Raw genomic sequence first — 18,068 nt, 5'->3', positions numbered from 1 at the left:
TGCTACGATAAAGCAAAAATGGGATTAGAAGCCAACATGAGACGTGTTCGATTAGGACACATGTCAAAGTGTCAGGGCCACTTGAAAATACCATTTCCATTTCAAATTTTCAGGAATTTTTACTATTCATCAAGGTTTACATATCTATATATCGTATATATAATTAAAATATATCTATATACCTTCGTAGATCACACTGTACAGCTTTTTGTAGGGCAGGAGGGACACGACATGGTGACATTGATAACACGAATGACCGAGTCAGGTTTTATCCAAGGAACCGCACACGAAAGCGACGGGGCCGTGTTCTCTCCTCTCCTCTGAGTGCCATCGCACGCGCATCCGACTTCTTCCGGTTCCGGATACCAAAGCCCAGCAGAGCCCCCAACCGCTGCCTTTTGTCAACTCCACTTCTCTCCACCGCCGCCGCATCACCTCCCGGCTCCCGCCGCTCCGTCGCTGACGCCTCTCGCTCCCCGGAGCCAGCTCGCCGAGGGTCCGCCGCGCCGCCATGGATGAGGAGTACGACGTGATCGTGCTGGGCACGGGCCTCAAGGAGTGCATCCTCAGCGGCCTCCTCTCCGTCGACGGCCTCAAGGTCTGCCCCTTCCCCGCCCCCAATCTGGCTCGCTACGCCTACGATCCGCCGCGCCCATGCTCGGATTTCCCGCCCAGCGTTCCCCGTCTCGCTTCCGTTGCCCCGGGTGGACTGGATCGATCGCTGGAGCGCGCGCGCTGCGTCAGGCGGTGCCGCGCATGCTTGATCTGGGCTTGATTTGCTGCTAGATAAACCCTCCGTCTGTGGTGCGCGTGAGCCGATCCAAACGGGCTAGCCACCGACTCGCCGATTTTCCGAGCTTTCTGCTGAGCTGAGCGAGGTGTATTCCCAAGGGAGGGCGATGACTTCTGACTTTACTAGCCTGGTCCTTCGTGTTGGATATGTAGACTACCGATGACAAAATTCATGATAGATACAGGATTTTTTGAAAACATGAACTGGGTGGCGAGTAATTACATGACATTTCAGTGTCATCCGTTAGTGCCAAATCGGATGATTCATGTCGAATCCGGCGCCTTCGCAATGCCTGTGTGTTTGACGGATCAATGGAAAGTCAGGACTCGGTCGAGTTAGTCCTCAATGAAGCTGCGCTCTGCTGTCAGGTCGCTGGCGGCAAAGGCGCTTCGGCAGCTCCCAGTCCAGGCCAAACCTCCTGACGCTACTGAGCGGCCAGCGCTAGCTTGTAGCAGTAGAATTAATTGCCTTCCTTCTTGCTTTGGTGCCAATTTCCTTACCTTTCTAGCTTCTGTTTTTCTTTGGCAGGTATTTTTGTTTTGTTCACGTTTGTATTTTTGCATAGTCGTGACGCTTAATGCAAAATGACACACACTTAGATGCGTGGATAAGAAGAGAAAATCGAATGATTTGTGTGAATCCATAATGAATGGATCATCGACACCATCTGTTTTCTTTATAGGAGTAAAGACTAGTGAGATACTAGGCATCCAGACTGGGAATGGCGCAGCATGTACAATTTATCCATGCCTTTGGTTTAGCTGTGGAAGTAAGCTGGTCAACAAGCCCCGTCTTAAACTAGCACAATAGGGCCTTGCTCAACTTGGAGCTGAGCTTGAGTCTTGGTGGAACTAAATTTGAGCTTTAATCAGTGTGAGGGTTGGCTGCGGAACTGTGGCTCGCTGTCGCGGCCCCTCTGGTGCTCACCTCTGTGCCACTGTCCTTTACCACCACCTCTTGATTCGACTCCAGTTCGAGCTCGATGCAGTCGACACCAGCGGTGGAGCATCACAAGGGACATCAGGTTCAGTGGACCCAATGAATACAATGCAAATCAAGAGAAAATTAGTCAGACCCACTATTGATTTAAAGGGGGTGAATCCATTATAGTGAATATGACACCAGCAGTCTGCTCGTCTAGATTTGGCCCCGGTTGATGCCAAAGTCAAGCAGCAGCAACACAAAAAGCAAGAATAGAAGGCCAGCCATGCCTATGACGTGATGAGAAAGGCAGCTGCGCCATGGTCAGAAGAAATAGAAGGAATGAAAGATAGAAGGAAGTCATGGGACAGGAGAAAAAGGAAAGGAAGACATGTTAGGGCCACTGTCTGATGTAGTGCCGTGTCTGGTCATCCGGCGCAGACGTGGTTCCACGCACTTATCTCAACACAAACTTTGATATAAAGCTGCATATATCCTTTTGTTCCACAAAAAGTTTGTGATAGAAAAATCCTTATGGTGAATATTATAATATAGACAAGGACATTGGTTAGTTAGAAGGACAAGGACATCGGCTAGTTAAAAGGATTTTTGGGATGAGATAATGAAGTGAATAATCTTGAGGGTTTATTTTTATTTGTTTCTGCGAAGCAGTTATCTCTGTGCGTTTTCCATTAGTAGTTCTTTTGAGGTGGGGTAAAGAATCAGAGGAAGGTACAAGTGAGTTCATATGCCTGCCTCCCCGGTCTATTGAAAACATGCTAAACATGAAAATCACCTTGAGAAACTTACGCAAATTATTTCTAACAAAGTGACCTAATTATTTTTTCCGCTAACAATAGAATCTGTATTAACAAGTAACAACTACCACTTCATCCTGATGCATCTTTGTACAGATTTGGACATAATCATTTATGTTAAACAGCAGAAATATGAGTAGAGTTTTTATGTTATTCCAAAAATTGAAAAGCATGAATCTCAAAGCACATTAAGTTCCTGATTGTTCACCCACTCCACTATTAACGACATGGTATTAGTATTTTTTCCGAGCCTGGATATTAAATAGCTCACGAGCCTTGTGCCTTTTAATGGCCCTATTTAAAAGTACTTGCATTTTAAAGCATAATGTAGTAATGCTGGATTTTCACTTTTTGAACCACCTTACCGATGTGTGTGTGATGATTTTGCAGGTGTTGCACATGGATAGGAATGACTACTATGGTGGAGATTCCACTTCTCTCAACCTTAACCAGGTAAGCAATTCCAATGAGTTTATTTAAATGCTAGATGTTCTAGATGTGTTAACACATTTCTTGTGAAAGATTTTTTTTTACTACACATTCTTAACCACAGATTGTAATTCTCGTTTTGGAACAGCTCTGGAAGAGATTTAGAGGGGAAGACAAGCCCCCGGCACATCTAGGCTCGAGCAAAGATTACAATGTTGACATGGTTCCAAAGGTACTAGTCTCCTCCCATCTAAAACTATCTTTATAGCACAGCTACACCACCTATGCTTGCGATGATGAAACAAACAAATCCTGATGATGGTGCATTATTTTTATCTTGATGGGAAACAAATGGAGCTTCTTTATGCAATAAAATGTGGCGATTCCTGATTCAACAAAGTATGAACATCTCATGTATTACTAACAGGGAAAAAAAAGCCTGTATGGTAGTTGTCCAGATTTCTTTCTTTTTTCATTGATTGTCACAAAACATTTATGTGATCAGTTTATGATGGCAAACGGGACATTGGTTCGGACCCTCATTCACACTGATGTAACGAAGTATTTGTCATTCAAAGCTGTTGATGGGAGCTTTGTCTTCAGCAAAGGGAAGGTAAATTCTTAAGCTAATGTCCGCCCTTTTGTCTTCCATCAGCATCACAATCACATTTCCTGTATCTTCCATAGGTTGTTAGATTCTGTAGTCTGATCCTATGCTAGAGGTGCAACTTACCTTGTTTCTGTCATTGTGTTCAATCAGATCCACAAGGTTCCTGCGACTGATATGGAGGCTCTGAAGTCTCCTTTGATGGGCCTTTTCGAGAAGCGCAGAGCAAGGAACTTCTTCATTTTTGTCCAAGACTACAACGAAGCTGATCCAAAAACACATCAGGGATTAGACCTTACTACGCTGACAACTAAAGAATTGATAGCGTGAGTGCATCAATGGTTGCTGTATTCTGTCCATTTTGCTTTGTTAGTAATGTTACTCATGAACAAGTTGCAACATTCTAAGCCGCCACCCTAGTTTGGCTGAGTGAATCCTAGTAGTTGTTGGAAAGTTGGGATTAGCCCCACAAGTATAGCGGTGTCAGGGACTTAGGGTAGCACACAATGCCTGGGAACCATGCATATAAACGTATTTCAAGCAAATTAAGCATGAAAGTGTATGGGTTGGTTTCAGTTGCACGTATGAGTACCGTTCGATTCCAGCTCTTTAGTTTCCTCAGAAAATTGCTTACCATATGTTCTGTCTTCCCTATTTTGGGCCTACTTCAGTATAGATTCTTGCTTATATTGCTTGTAACAGTAGTCCTTGGCCTTCAACCATATGTTGCGAGAGGATATTTCCTGTCCTTGTTGTTATCCCTTTCTGCACAAAATAATTATCTGTTCCCGTTTGTGCTTTTTCAGGAAATATGGTTTAAGTGATGATACAGTGGATTTCATTGGCCATGCACTTGCCCTCCATAGGGATGATCGTCACCTCAATGAACCAGCACTTGATACTGTGAAAAGGATGAAAGTAAGTCTTGACAAAAGCTCTGCTAGATGGTCCTTGCTTGTTATACAAGTGTAGTTGTCAATTATCCACAATCCAATCCCTGTAGTTGTTCTTCCTTTTAGATGTGCCATTTTTTTTTGGTTGTGCTCTGTTCACAGATTTCAGTTACATTTACCATCATCTGCTTTTAGTTATATTCAGAGTCTCTTGCACGTTTTCAAGGGGGATCACCATATATTTATCCGTTATATGGGCTGGGTGAGCTGCCACAGGTCAGTCAGTTTTCAGTTAGCTATCCCTGTATTGTTACTACAGATACATGCAAGATAACTCATATACCATTCTGCTTTCTACTCTACAGGGTTTTGCACGCCTAAGTGCTGTTTATGGTGGTACTTACATGTTAAGTAAGCCAGAGTGCAAGGTAATATTTGTCACCTGCCCATTAGTAATCGCATAACGAATAACACACTTTTTCACATGTGCAACCCATTTCATGTAGGTTGAATTCGATATGGAAGGTAAAGCATGTGGTGTGACATCAGAAGGTGAAACCGCAAAATGCAAGAAAGTTGTCTGTGATCCTTCATACTTAACGAACAAGGTGAATATTCTTCTTGTCTGTATTATGTTTTCTATTCCATTGTTGCTTTCACAATCAATCACAAACCCCATTTTTTGCAATTCATGTCTGGCATCTATTTTCTATTTTGCAAGAGTTGTCTCATCGAGCATGCTTGGCCTTCTTCTCACCTTCCTTTGTTCCTCTTAAGTACTAACCCATTGCAAGCACATTCAGTCTAGTTCTGGCCTTTCATCTTCGTTTTTTTCTTCCATTCCTGAGAAGTTCATACTGACTGCAACCCTCATCTGGCACTTTGTTAGTATGTTGCTTCCAAATGATGATGTTTTGGTCATGTTTTTCAACAGGTTAGGAAGATTGGCAAAGTTGCACGCGCAATTGCTATTATGAGCCATCCTATCCCAAATACAAATGAGTCCCACTCAGTTCAGATTATTTTGCCACAGAAACAACTTGGACGCAAATCAGACATGTGAGGCCTATCTCAAGCCCAAACAGTTTTTGTTTAATGAATGGCTATTTTTATGACTCATCACTTGATTGAATCGATTATGCAATCCTTATTTATGATATTTCTATCGGTTCTCTCTTGTTAGGTATGTCTTTGGTTGCTCATACACTCACAACGTGGCACCAAAAGGGAAGTTCATTGCATTTGTCTCCACTGAAGCCGAGAGTGATAATATACAGTCCGAACTGAAGCCTGGCATCGATCTACTTGGTCCAGTAGATGAGCTGTTTTTTGATATGTATGACAGATATGAACCGGTGAACGAACCATCTCTTGATAATTGCTTCATCTCAACGGTAATTGTGCAGCTTATGTATCACAACAATAGGTTTTGCTGTTTTAAACTGTTTTATGACAGTTCTTCTCTCTGTAGAGCTATGATGCTACCACACATTTTGAGACAACTGTGACAGACGTTCTTAACATGTATACAATGATCACCGGGAAGGTAATGTTTCATCCTCATATTCCTTTCAAAATCTGTATGCTTCTTTGATATTAGTTTAAGCTAACTAGGGCTGTACATCCTATTAGTATTTGTATCTCCTTTATAATGGTGAAAGTACCTTTCCTGTACGCTCCTGTTCCTTTGTAAATTGCCTTGTAAAGCGGCTGCGCAATTTGGTTATGGAACATGACAGAAGGATTAAGTAGGTCACAAAAAAATGTTGCTGACTAGCTCTACTTCACATTCTAACTTTATTTTCAATTCCTCATTGCAGGCTGTTGATCTTAGCGTTGATCTAAGTGCTGCTAGTGCTGCTGAAGAAGAATACTAGGTTTCATAATGAAGATGCGATTACTGGTCTGTGACATACTCAAAAGGGGACACCGCAGGACAAACGGCTTATCTACTTCAACCCCAGATTAAACTTGATTTTGTGGCCATTGTGTTCTGCATGCTTTCTGCTAGCAGCAATGTGAATTGTTGATTTAAGACTATTGAGCTGTGCTGGTTTTATTTATTTAGTATACATCAGTAATTAGTGGATGGTGTAAACAGTGAACTGGGTTGTTGTTTTATGTATGTATCATAACTGTTCAGTAATTTTACAAGTCTAGTTTCTTTCCTCCAATAACTGTTTGCCAATCTAGTCTCAGATCAACATACCCACGGGTTAAAAAAAAAGCTTGAATAACTCCTGGTAGGTATGTGCACTATTTACTCTTCATGTATATATAAATAAACTACACCGCAGGGTCCTTCAAAATTACTGGTAGACATGGTTGGCTTGGTCAAAGCAGATACAAGGTACACGAACAAGTTGCAAGTTGCATGGCCTCAAACATGAGTGCTCTATCTGATATGTGCACATCTTCAAGTTGGTATTCTAAATTATTTGCAAGTACCTGCTCATTTTGGGTTCCAGGAAACTAATCAAGCAACCTCGATCCAGCGATGCCAGAGACGCCAGAAACGATCTCCTTGCCTTGGTGGGTTCCTACCGAGCTGTGATGCGGCGTCTACGACGAAGTTTGGTGACAGAGTTCTTGTCCCTCTTGGCGCGCCCACTCAGCTTGCGCAACTCGTACTCGTCGGCACAAGAAAAGTTGCAGTGATCTTCAAGTTGAGCTTCCAGTTCTGATTTTTTTCTAGCTATCTCCTCCTCTTCAAGTAGAGATTCGAATTCGTTTCCAGGAAACTCGGCCATCCAACAAGGCGTGTATGGGAAAGATACGGTTGTCCCATCTTGGAAGTAATGGTTATCTGTTGGTTCTGAACAGCCCAAGTCCTGGAATTTTGAGCTATTCCAGTCATAGGCGACTCCTCTTCCTCTATGTAATTCAAAATAGACTATCTCCTTATAAGGGTGGAATCCAAGGAAATGTGAACCTTCACTATAATACACCCCTTCAACATCTTCAATGTAAAGAAAGTTATCCTCATCAGAGTTCCAGTCATATTTCTCTTCCACCGGTGGTCTGTAACGTCCATTATGATATTTGATCTTGCGGTTGTTAACGTCCTGAAGGATCCACGGTTTGCCTATTTGTTGAGTAGAGTCCACCCCAAACCTCTTACGATAATTGTGGAACCTGCGTTCAAGAGTGGTAAGATCGATATCATAATTGAACACCCATTCAGTTTGATCGTGTGATTCATCGAGGTGCCAAAGCTGAAGCCTGTTACAGTAAATATGTTTTGCGCAATAGACCCCTCTCAACGATCTCCCCAAATGGTAGGCATCATATCCTCTCAACTTATCGGCAGCCGGTAGTTCAATTACTTTGTACGTGTGGTCTGACAAGGACATTCTGCATAATTAGACGAATAACAGCAGGAGTGAATCTTATATTTTTTTTGTTAGATTATAGATAGAGGAGAATGACGACTGAGGAGATGTAGCTATATATACCTGGTAAGATAGCCATGTTGGCAATGGATGTAGAGCGTGCTTCGCCAGTAGACGGCATGATACCGACCGTACCATGGATCGAAATCCATGTCACCGACGATCCCTGCGGCCTCCCCTTCCCGAAGAAAGGTCTTCTCTCCCCACTGATCGGCCGTCGAGGAAAACACATGCAGTACATACAGGGCGGGAGGCCACTCCGATTCAAGCAAGGCCTTGTCGTCCAGTTTGTCGGAACTTGGCAGGCGCGGGATGAGGAAAACCTCATAGTGTGGCGACACGGCGGGATCGAACGCGAGGTAGGCGCTCTGGCTGAACCCCGGCATATGCGGCGGAGGACGTGGGGGCAGACGCGCCCACCGCCGTGTGGCCGGGTTGACGACGTACTCGCGCTCCCGATCGCCGCAGAGCAGGAGCCCGTTGCAGTGATCCGTGACCTTGACGCCTTCGCTGGGCAGGAAGTCGAGCCCTCCGCAGATCGCCGGCCCCGTCGAGGGACGGGAGAAGAACTCCGAGAAGTCATGGCCGGTGAAGTTGATGAAGATGCCGCGCACCGAGCGCGAGAGCAGGCGGCGGCGCAGGCGGGCGTCGACGGTGTCGCGCCACGCCCTGCAGACCCGCCGGGACGCGGCCAGGATGAGCGGCGCGAGGCGCCGGAGGACCTCCGCGAGGACGTCTTGGGGAAGCGCCGCGGCCGGCTGCGGCGCCATGATCGCTCCAGTTCGCGATCTACTGTTATGGACCTCTGGGGCCGTGTAGATATTAGCAAATCTTGGACGGCTCTCAGGAGTATTTGGACACGGAGTCGGATCATCACGACGGGGCTTGCCGTGCGACCATCCGTGCGCGACGTTAAAAATCTATGGAGCGGCTGCTATTCCCGCACCCCCTGCGCTGGGGCCATGCATATCCGTCCGATGTGTACATATTACCTTCTGTCTGCCATTCCTATACACTGAACATGTCGGCGCATACTGCGGGCCGCACACCGCCGCGTGGTACATACCAACCCAGTTCAGGTTCGGCCACTTTCTTTTTTTTAACCATTTTTTCTGTTATTATGTTTTTATTTCTGTTTCGTTTTTCCTTTTTTATAGGGTTTAAAAATGTTAAAATAAAACAAATGATTATTTTTTTTTAATTTTTTTGCAATTTAAAAAGTTCAAATTTGAAAATTGTTTAAATCTGAAAATTGTTCAAATCAAAAAAACTGTTTAAATTTTAAAAATTAAATCTAAAAAAATGTTCAAATTTGAAATTTGGTTGGTCAAAAAATGGTTAGCTTTAAAAATTGTTCAAATTTTGATTTTTTGAATTATAAAGATTTTACAATTCGTTCAAAATTTAGAATTGTTGAAATCTAAAAATTGTTCAAATTGTAAAAAAATCAAAATTTGAAAATAATATAATTTTCCGAATATGTTAAAAATATAAACTATTCATTTTAAAAATATTCAAATTTTGAAATCGTTCAAATTTTAAAACTACTCAAATTTTAAAATATTCATATTTCAAAAATCTCGAAAAAATATTTTTAAAAGGTGTTAGATTTTGAAAAATAAAATATTATTAACAGAAAAGAAACATAAAAAAGCAAAAAAAAAAAAAAGAATCGTACATGAGGGTAATGGGCCACGGCCCAGCCTACCCGACCTGGTTGGTGGGATGGGCGGCACCTGGCACGAGCCGACCAGGTCAGCCTATAGCAATCCTCCTTCTATCAACCATGGACAATAGCGGGAACGCATCCAAGAAATACATAGTTGCGTGCCAAAATCAAGGTGACGTCGTGGGCCTGGCCGCCTCGTCGACGCTGCACCTAGCCTTCGCGGCATCCTCCACCTCACCGCCGCGGGGAGTGAGACAAGCACTAACCCCTCTAGGCACCTTCTCCAGCTTCACAGGCTGCCTTCCGCCGAGACCATTCGGGCTACCGTTGGTCTGAATCGCTATGACACCTTCCGCCGAGGAATAGAGGCGCTGTTGCGCTCATCCAGGTCGAGGCACCACATTCCTAACCCTGAGGTGGTAGAGCGGCGAGATCCATCAGGGGTTGGGGCTGGAGACCGGAGCCCGAAGGAACGGGAACACGGCGGCATGGCCAGAGGTCTCTGCTTAGAGCATCGCCAATTGCGTTCCTCAAAGTGCCCCAAAAGCTTTTTGGGCCGCGTCGGCTATTTTACCGCCCCTAGCTGCGCCCCAAAGGGCCTTTTCGCCTGACGTGGCCCAATACGATGTCCGGCGCCCCGAGGCCATCGCCGCTCCATAGGGGATGCTGCGGGCGCGCCGAACAGACACAAAAGCGAGGCGGGAAGTGGCGGGCCCGACTTGTCACTCATACACGAACGCCGTGCAACCGTCGCCTACCTCTCGACGAAAGTAAATGGCGCACACCGACAGTGCAGTTTCCCAAGAGGCGCAGACATGTCTCGTCGCGCCTAGCTCTCCGTGTCGGTGTTATGCGCGGCACCGCTCCCTCGCCTTCCTCCGGCATATAAAAAGAGTGCTCACACATCGATCCTCACACAAACCCTAGCGTCGCAATCCACAACCCTAGCTGCCACCATCTTAGGAGTCGAGGTCGCGGGCCACTCCATGGTTGGTCGAGGTCGAGGTCGCGGGCGTGGCCACCGCGACCGCAGCGGAGCAACAACGCCTGCACGGTCATCGTTGCCTGCGCCATTGTCATCATCCAGGGAGGTGTGGAAGTTCGAGTTCATCATCGTCCTCAATGACGACCCTCTCGGCATCCAGAGGTTACCGGACAAGTTCGGCGAGTCCGTCGCTCGCAATGAGCCGGCCGCACTGCAGCTGTGGAGGCTGTCTGTGGATTTTGCTGGTTGCCGGTGGATGTGCTCTTCGATGGGTGCGGCAAGATGTACCTCCACACCGGCTGGGAGAAGTTCGCACGCGTCCACAACCTTTAAGCCGGGTGTAGACCATCGTTTTGGGCCGATGGCTAATCAAGAACATAATTCCGCCATGACATATGAAAATGGATAAGTCGCAATTGGAAAGATTCACTCGACGAGTTTTTATTGCTCATTGAGGAGACACCATGTCCACCATGTCAAGTTGTGCCATGATTCGGCTTGATAGCCGATTATGCTAGCAGTTATAGGTGATCTCGAGGATCGATATATGAAGGCTTCCACTAGAGCTCCTTTAAGATGACCTCAAATGAAGAAATGATAGAAACGAAAGTTGTGCATCTCGACGAAACAAACAACTTTGTTTTTTGAGTCATCATGATCCGAGTTATTATGCAAATACACCTGAGATCCGAATTACGGATTGTGGTGCCCCTAATTGAAGTGTCTTAGGTAGGGCGCGAGCGAAGTTGGAGCAACGAAATCGTCAGGATTTATCATTTTTCTTGTGACCTTGATTAAGTGGTCTAGATGAACTCGGAAGGAAAAGTGGTCAACAGAAAAACTCTTCGTTTTTTCGAGATGAACAACTTTACTGTATCTGACGTCATTTACTGTCTCAAAAAGGGCCATCAACGTATAAATATATTTTTGACCGAACATTTATTGAAAGTTCAGACTAAACCATTCGAGTTGGACCCAAACTAGGGTTTTGGATATGGATCCAACCCTCTTTCTTGAATGAAAAGTCCAGCCGCTCTTTATATAGTTGCATGGAAAGAACATGGCATGGATCCCTAAGGGAAGATCTCAAAGCAAGGAGGATGTGCAAGTTCCTGTTGCAACTTGCAAGGATAGCAGCAAGGATGAAACAAGAAAATACCTCAGATCCGTGACGGCCTAATCTAACTGTCAGCCCGGCCATCTGTGACGCGATATCCGCCACTATCCTGCAAACTGTCAGTATGAGGCCTCCGTGACGGATTTTGCACATTCGCTAATGAACTAAAATCGTTATAGAAGACCCATATTTTACTAGTGCTCATAAGTAAGCATCAACGGAGGTGGGCGCCCGTAGACCACCTCGAAAGGCGAGGCATGTAGGGTGGAGTGATATGAGGTGTTGTAGCAGTACTCCGCCCATGCCAACTAGTCCACCCAAGCTCGTTGACGATCACCTGTAACACAATGCAAATACATGGCGATCACCTTATTGACCACCTCAGATTGGCCATCCGTCTGAGGGTGGAACGCCGTGCTCATGCGGAGCTTTACGCCCACCAGCCGAAAGAGATCCCGCCAGACGTGACCCATGAACACAGGATCACGGTCGCTGACGATGGACGAAGGAAACCCGTGGAGGTGGATGATGCCGTCGAAGAAGGCCCGGGCCACGAACGCGGCTGTATAGGGGTGATGAAAGTGCATGGAGCCCCCATGTGTGGTTTTGGTAATTAATGACAATCCCTATGTGTTGGAGATATTCCCAAGAGGCAATAATAAAATGGTTATTATAATATATCTTTGTGTTTATGATAATGTTTGCATACCATGCTATAATAGTATTAACCGAAACATTGATACATGTGTGTTATGTAAACAACAAGGAGTCCCTAGTAAGCCTCTTGTATAACTAGCTTGTTGATTAATAGATGATCATAGTTTCATGATCATGAACATTGGATGTTATTAATAACAAGGTTATGTCATTATATGAATGATGTAATGGACACACCCAATTAAGCGTAGCATATGATCACGTCATTAAGTTTTATTTGCGATAAGCTTTCGATACATAGTTACCTAGTCCTTCGATCATGAGATCATGTAAATCACTTATACCGGAAGGGTACTTTGATTACATCAAACGCCACTGCGAAAATGGGTGGTTATAAAGGTGGGATTAAGTATCTGGAAAGTAAGAGTTGAGGCATATGGATCAACAGTGAGATTTGTCCATCCCGATGACGGATAGATATACTCTGGGCCCTCTCGGTGGAATGTCGTCTAATAGCTTGCAAGCATATGAATGGTTCATAAGAGACAACATACCACGGTACGAGTAAAGAGTACTTGTCATGAGAGGTTGAACGAGGTATAGAGATACCGATGATCAAACCTCGGATAAGTAAAATATCACGTAACAAAGGGAATCGGTATCGTATGTAAATGGTTCAGTCGATCACTAAAGTCATCGTTGAATATGTGGGAGCCATTATGGATCTCCAGATCCCGCTATTGGTTATTGGTCTGAGAGAAGTCTCAACCATGTCTACATAGTTCGCGAACCGTAGGGTGACACACTTAAGGTTTGATGTCGTTTAAGTAGATATGGAAATATGGAATGGAGTTCGAAGTTTTGTTCGGAGTCTCGGATGGGATCCAGGACATCACGAGGAGTTCCGGAATGGTCCAGAGAATAAGATTCATATATAGGAAGTCATATTCCAAGTTTGGAAATGATCCGGTGCATTTATGGTAGGTTCTAGAAGGTTCTAGAAAAGTCCGGAAGAAAGGCACTATGGAAGGTGGAGTCCCGGAGGGACTCCACAAGCTTGGCCGGCCAAACCCTAAGGGAGGAGTCCCAGGTGGGCTCCACCTGAGGTGGCTGGCCACCCCACCTCAAGGAAAGGTGGGAGTCCCACCTTGAGTAGGACTCCCCCCTTGGGTAGGTTTCCCACCTTTGGGAAGTTTTGGTGTTGGGGTCTTATTCGAAGACTTGGACTACAACTCTTGGGGCTTCCACCTATATAATGAGGGACAAGGGGAGGGTGGCCGACCACTCTTGCCTCCAACCTTGGCTGCCCCCCTTTGTGGCCGGCGCCCAAGGCACCCCCTCTCCCAAAACCCTAGCGCCCCTCCTCCACTACTTCTCCCGCATATACTTAGCGAAGCTCCGCCGGAGATCTCCATCGACACTGCCACCACGCCGTCGTGCTGCCGGGATTCCGAGGAGGATCTACTACTTCCGCTGCCCACTGGAACGGGGAGAAGGACGTCGTCATCAACACCGAACGTGTGATCGAGTATGGAGGTGCTGCCCGATTGTGGCACCGTCAAGATCTTCTACGCGCTTTTGAAAGCGGCAAGTGATCGTCTACCGCAGCAACGAGAGCCTCCTCTTGTAGGCTTTGGAAATCTTCAAGGGTTAGTCTCGTTCATCCCCTCGTTGCTCCCATCTTCTAGATTGCATCTTGGCTTGGATTGCGTTCTCGCGGTAGGAAATTTTTTATTTTCTATGCTACGAATCCCTACGGTGGTATCAGAGCCGTGTCTATGCAAAGATGGTTGCACGAGTAGAACACAATTGTTTTGTGGGCATTGATGCTTTGTTGTCTTTAGTTCGAGTACTTTTCATCTTTGTGGCATGGTGGGATGAAGCGGCTCGGGCTAACTTTACATGACCGCGTTCATGAGACTTGCTCCACGTTTGACATGCAACTTGTATTGCATAAGTGGCTTTACGGGTGTCTGTCTCTCCCACCATAGTGAAGATTCAATTTACTCTTTCTATTGACAACACTAGTATCACCGTTGTGGTTCATGTTCGTAGGTAGATTAGATCTTACTCGAAAACCCTAAACCACGTAAAATATGCAGACCAAATTAGAGACGTCTAACTTGTTTTTGCAGGGTTTGGTGATGTGATATGGCCATGATGTGATGATGAATATGTATGAGATGATCATTATTGTATTGTGGCAACCGGCAGGAGACTTATGGTTGTCTTTAAATTTCATGTTGAGTAGCATTTCAAAGTAGTTGTAATAGTTGCTACATGAGGTGAACAACCATGAAGACGGCGCCATGGACCTTGACGCTACGCCGATGATGATGGAGATCATGCCCGTTGATGATGGAGATCATGTCCGTGCTTTGTAGATGAAGATCGAAGGCGCAAACACTAAAGGGACATATCATATCACATATGAATTGCATGTGATGTTAATTCTTTATGCATCTATTTTGCTTAGAACGCGACGGTAGCATTATAAGATGATCCCTCACATTAATATCAAGATAATAAAGTGTTCTCCCCTCGTATGCACCGTTGCACTGTTCGTAGTTTTGAAGCATCTCGTGATGATCGGGTGTGATAAACTCAACATACAACGGGTGTAAGCCATGTTGCACACGCGGAATACTAGGGTTTGCTTGACGAGCCTAGCATGTACAGACATGGCATCGAGACAACGGAAACCGAAAGGTTGAACACGAGTCATATGGATGATATGATCAACATGTTGATGTTCACCGTTGAAGCTACATCATCTCACGTGATGATCGGTTTTGGTGTAGTGGATTTGGATCGTGTACCACTTAACAACTATGAGGGATGTTGTATTAAGTGGGAGTTCATTAGTAATTAGATTAAAACATGAACTAATTATCATGAACATAGTCTAAGTAGTATTTTGAATTAATTTTGTAGTATTGGCATCCGTTTTCTACCATGCGTTAGTCTTGTTATTGAGATAGAAATACTGTTAAAATCTGATAAGAAACTTTACGGACTGGTACCGTATTGTTAAAGAATCAAGAAATGATTAAGTCCTATTGCAAACTTTTAGTAAACCTCACATTGTTGATTCAAAGAACTATGGTTTCAATTAGTACCTAAAGTTATCTTGTCTCCGTGAAACTTGAAGTTCAAATCTGTTTGAAAAGTAAGGAGATGAAAATTTAGTTTTCAGAAATGATCAAGGTATGAGATATATGTGATATCTAAGACCTTATTGCAAGATGATAGAATATAATTTGGTGAGACTACATAAACTCATAAGTTTTATGGGAATGTACGAAGGTTGAAGACGCAAGGCTTCCCAATCCTCCAACCATTGGAGCACTAACAATATTTGCATATCCATGAAGTGATCGTCCTTAGTATGCACCGTTGGTAAGACTCGTCGTTTTGAAGCATCACGTGATGATCAGGTGTTATAGATTCTACGTGAGCATACAACGGGTGCAAGCCAGATTTGCACATGCAAATACTGAGGTTAAACTTTACGAGCCTAGCATGTACAGACATGGTCTCTAAAAGTCTTCATAAAATAATGGATAAAATTATGAGTGAAATTGTTCATCATATTACAAAGTTACTAATAGTGAAATCTGAAACACTTGTCATATGATGATCAACTTCAAAGTAAGAACCTCAAGGTTATTGGTATTTGACCAACAAACCTAGAAGTTATTGAAAGTGAAGTGTTTTCTAAGAATGAGGAAAGCTAAAAAAGAAACTAAAAAAGATATTTTGGCAGAAAAAAAAGAAAAGACTAGAAAGTCTAGCTCAGGTGTATATAAATGATATACATGTTATGGATGTATTCCTCGTTAGGTCACACAATGAAATTCTTGGGTATTAGTACCATATTGGTTGGTATGAAGTGTCATACAAAACAACGCAATACAAGAATACAATGGCCTAAGTGGCTGACAAGGAATATGATAGGAATGCACGTCTGGAACAAAATAAAGTGTTATTATGTTCGTCGTTGGCATTCTATCTAGCCCTTAGAATTTATAATAAAGAACTTAATAATTGTTATTTTGCTCTGGTCAAATGAAAACAATGAGTTGTTCAAATTATGACATTACTCCATGTACGATGGATAAGTTATTATAAATCTTAATGGTGAAACACACACACATAATACTGACGCTAAAATGCCATAAGGCAAATGATTTGAATTCCACTTATTTGTGGAACCGCCATTTAGGTCATGTTGGAAAAGAACGCATGAAGAAACTCCATGCAAATGGATTTTTGGAGTCATTTGATTTTTGAACCATTTGGCGCTTGCAAATCTTTTCTAAAGAGAATGACTAAAATACCATTCATAGGCCAAGATTTGAACGGGCAACTAACTTAGTGAAAACATACATGATGATATATGTGGTTCACTGGGCATAGTTGTGTGCGGGAGATTCTTCTACTTCATGACAACTTCCAACAATGAATTGAGTATATATATGTGGATATATTCGATAAGGAAGAAATTTGAAACATTTGAATGGATTCAAATAAATTTCAGCATGAAGTGGAAATCATCGTAATAGAAAAGTCAAATATCTATGATTGGATCATAGTGGAAATATTTGAATTACTAGTTTTAGCGAACATCTAAGAAGTTATGAAATTATTCTACAACTCAAATTTCTTGGAGTATCATAGTGATGATGAAGTATCCGAGAGATGTATCCAAACCTTTTTGGGTAAATGATGAGATAAAATATTAATGCCATTATAATTTTTGTGGATTATGCTTTAGAGACTACCACTTTTACACTAAATAGGGCATCATCATGATCCGTTGAAATGACAACATACAAGTTATGGCATGGGTATAAACCCTAATAGTCCTTTCTTTAAATTTTGGTCTAAGAGTTTACAACCAAAATTGGATGAATGTCTTTGTTGGTTATCCCAAAGAATTGATTGGGAATTCTTTCCACTATGAAGTAAAATGACAAAAGTGTTTATTAATGTTACTTGCTTATTTCCAAGAAATTGTTTTCTAACGAAGTATTTGAGTGGGAGGACAATAGAACTTGATAAGGTTTATGAACCTGAGCATAATGATCAGAGTAGCGCAGCATCGGAAATTGGTTCCGGAAGCGGCCACGACAATCATGGCTCCCATGACTACAAAGTGTTTTAGTCATGGAGATCGAAGTATATATTGAACCTTGTAGGTATGGTTTACTTTGTGATCAAATAAATGATTTGTGGACAAAGGATTGATTTTGAACAATGATAAACCAACTACAAACAAAGAAGTTATGATGGGCCCTGACTCCGTTAAAATGGCTATACACGATGAAATCCAAGATAGATGAATACTTTTTGAAAGTAAATGGATCTATGAAATTGATGGACTTGGATTTAATATCCTTGAAGAAGCTCGACTTGTCGAAAAGTTGTTTACGACAAAGTTCAAAGAGTTGACTACGATAAGATTAGATCTTCCGTAGCATGCTTATAGGCTATGTGGATTATTCTAGTAATCGCTACATATTTCTTTTATGAGATATGCTAGTAGGATGGCAAAATACATTACTTACCAGAAGTGTATATTAAAGGTGTATACAAGATTCAAACCAAGAGTTTTGCTAGTCCATGGAATACTAGATAGGTATACGAACTTCAATTGGATGAAGTAAGTATCACGGAGTTGGAATCTTCACCGGATGAAATAGTCAAAGAGTTTTTGATTTCATCAGAGATGATGAAGAGACTTGCATTTGCAAGAAATTAAGTGGGAGTGCTGAGACATATTTA

The 18,068-nt window shown here is 43.3% G+C and overlaps 2 protein-coding genes across 2 annotated transcripts; one reads left to right on the top strand and one right to left on the bottom strand.

The window, feature by feature from the left end:
• The first annotated feature begins 313 nt into the window (after positions 1-313).
• LOC127313558 (guanosine nucleotide diphosphate dissociation inhibitor 1) lies at positions 314-6,638 on the top strand. The gene is made up of 13 exons (XM_051344045.2): positions 314-598; positions 2,923-2,985; positions 3,110-3,193; positions 3,467-3,574; positions 3,722-3,894; positions 4,375-4,486; positions 4,657-4,737; positions 4,827-4,889; positions 4,968-5,069; positions 5,396-5,520; positions 5,645-5,855; positions 5,933-6,007; positions 6,282-6,638. Exons 1-13 carry the CDS (start codon positions 512-514, stop codon positions 6,336-6,338), a joined length of 1,341 nt encoding a protein of 446 aa, XP_051200005.1. The 5' UTR covers positions 314-511; the 3' UTR covers positions 6,339-6,638.
• A 122-nt stretch (positions 6,639-6,760) lies between these two features.
• LOC127313541 (putative F-box/kelch-repeat protein At1g15680) lies at positions 6,761-8,771 on the bottom strand. Its single transcript, XM_051344029.2, has 2 exons — positions 7,917-8,771; positions 6,761-7,815 (listed from the first exon to the last, which is right to left on the bottom strand). Exons 1-2 carry the CDS (start codon positions 8,621-8,623, stop codon positions 7,002-7,004), a joined length of 1,521 nt encoding a protein of 506 aa, XP_051199989.1. The 5' UTR covers positions 8,624-8,771; the 3' UTR covers positions 6,761-7,001.
• Positions 8,772-18,068: the final 9,297 nt, after the last annotated feature.

The sequence above is a fragment of the Lolium perenne genome, chromosome 1, assembly GCF_019359855.2.
Source record: "Lolium perenne isolate Kyuss_39 chromosome 1, Kyuss_2.0, whole genome shotgun sequence".
Taxonomy (NCBI): Eukaryota; Viridiplantae; Streptophyta; class Magnoliopsida; order Poales; family Poaceae; genus Lolium; species Lolium perenne.
Note: the sequence above shows the minus strand (reverse complement) of the source record. Positions and strands in the feature narration are given on the sequence as shown.

Coding starts and splice junctions, on each gene's coding strand:
- LOC127313558 (XM_051344045.2), top strand. CDS start 512: ATGGATGAGGAGTACGACGTGATCGTGCTGGGCACGGGCCTCAAGGAG. Junction 3,194..3,466: donor ATGTTGACATGGTTCCAAAG/GTACTAGTCTCC, acceptor TTATGTGATCAG/TTTATGATGGCAAACGGGAC. Junction 4,738..4,826: donor GGCTGGGTGAGCTGCCACAG/GTCAGTCAGTTT, acceptor TCTACTCTACAG/GGTTTTGCACGCCTAAGTGC.
- LOC127313541 (XM_051344029.2), bottom strand. CDS start 8,623: ATGGCGCCGCAGCCGGCCGCGGCGCTTCCCCAAGACGTCCTCGCGGAG. Junction 7,816..7,916: donor CAACATGGCTATCTTACCAG/GTATATATAGCT, acceptor CTAATTATGCAG/AATGTCCTTGTCAGACCACA.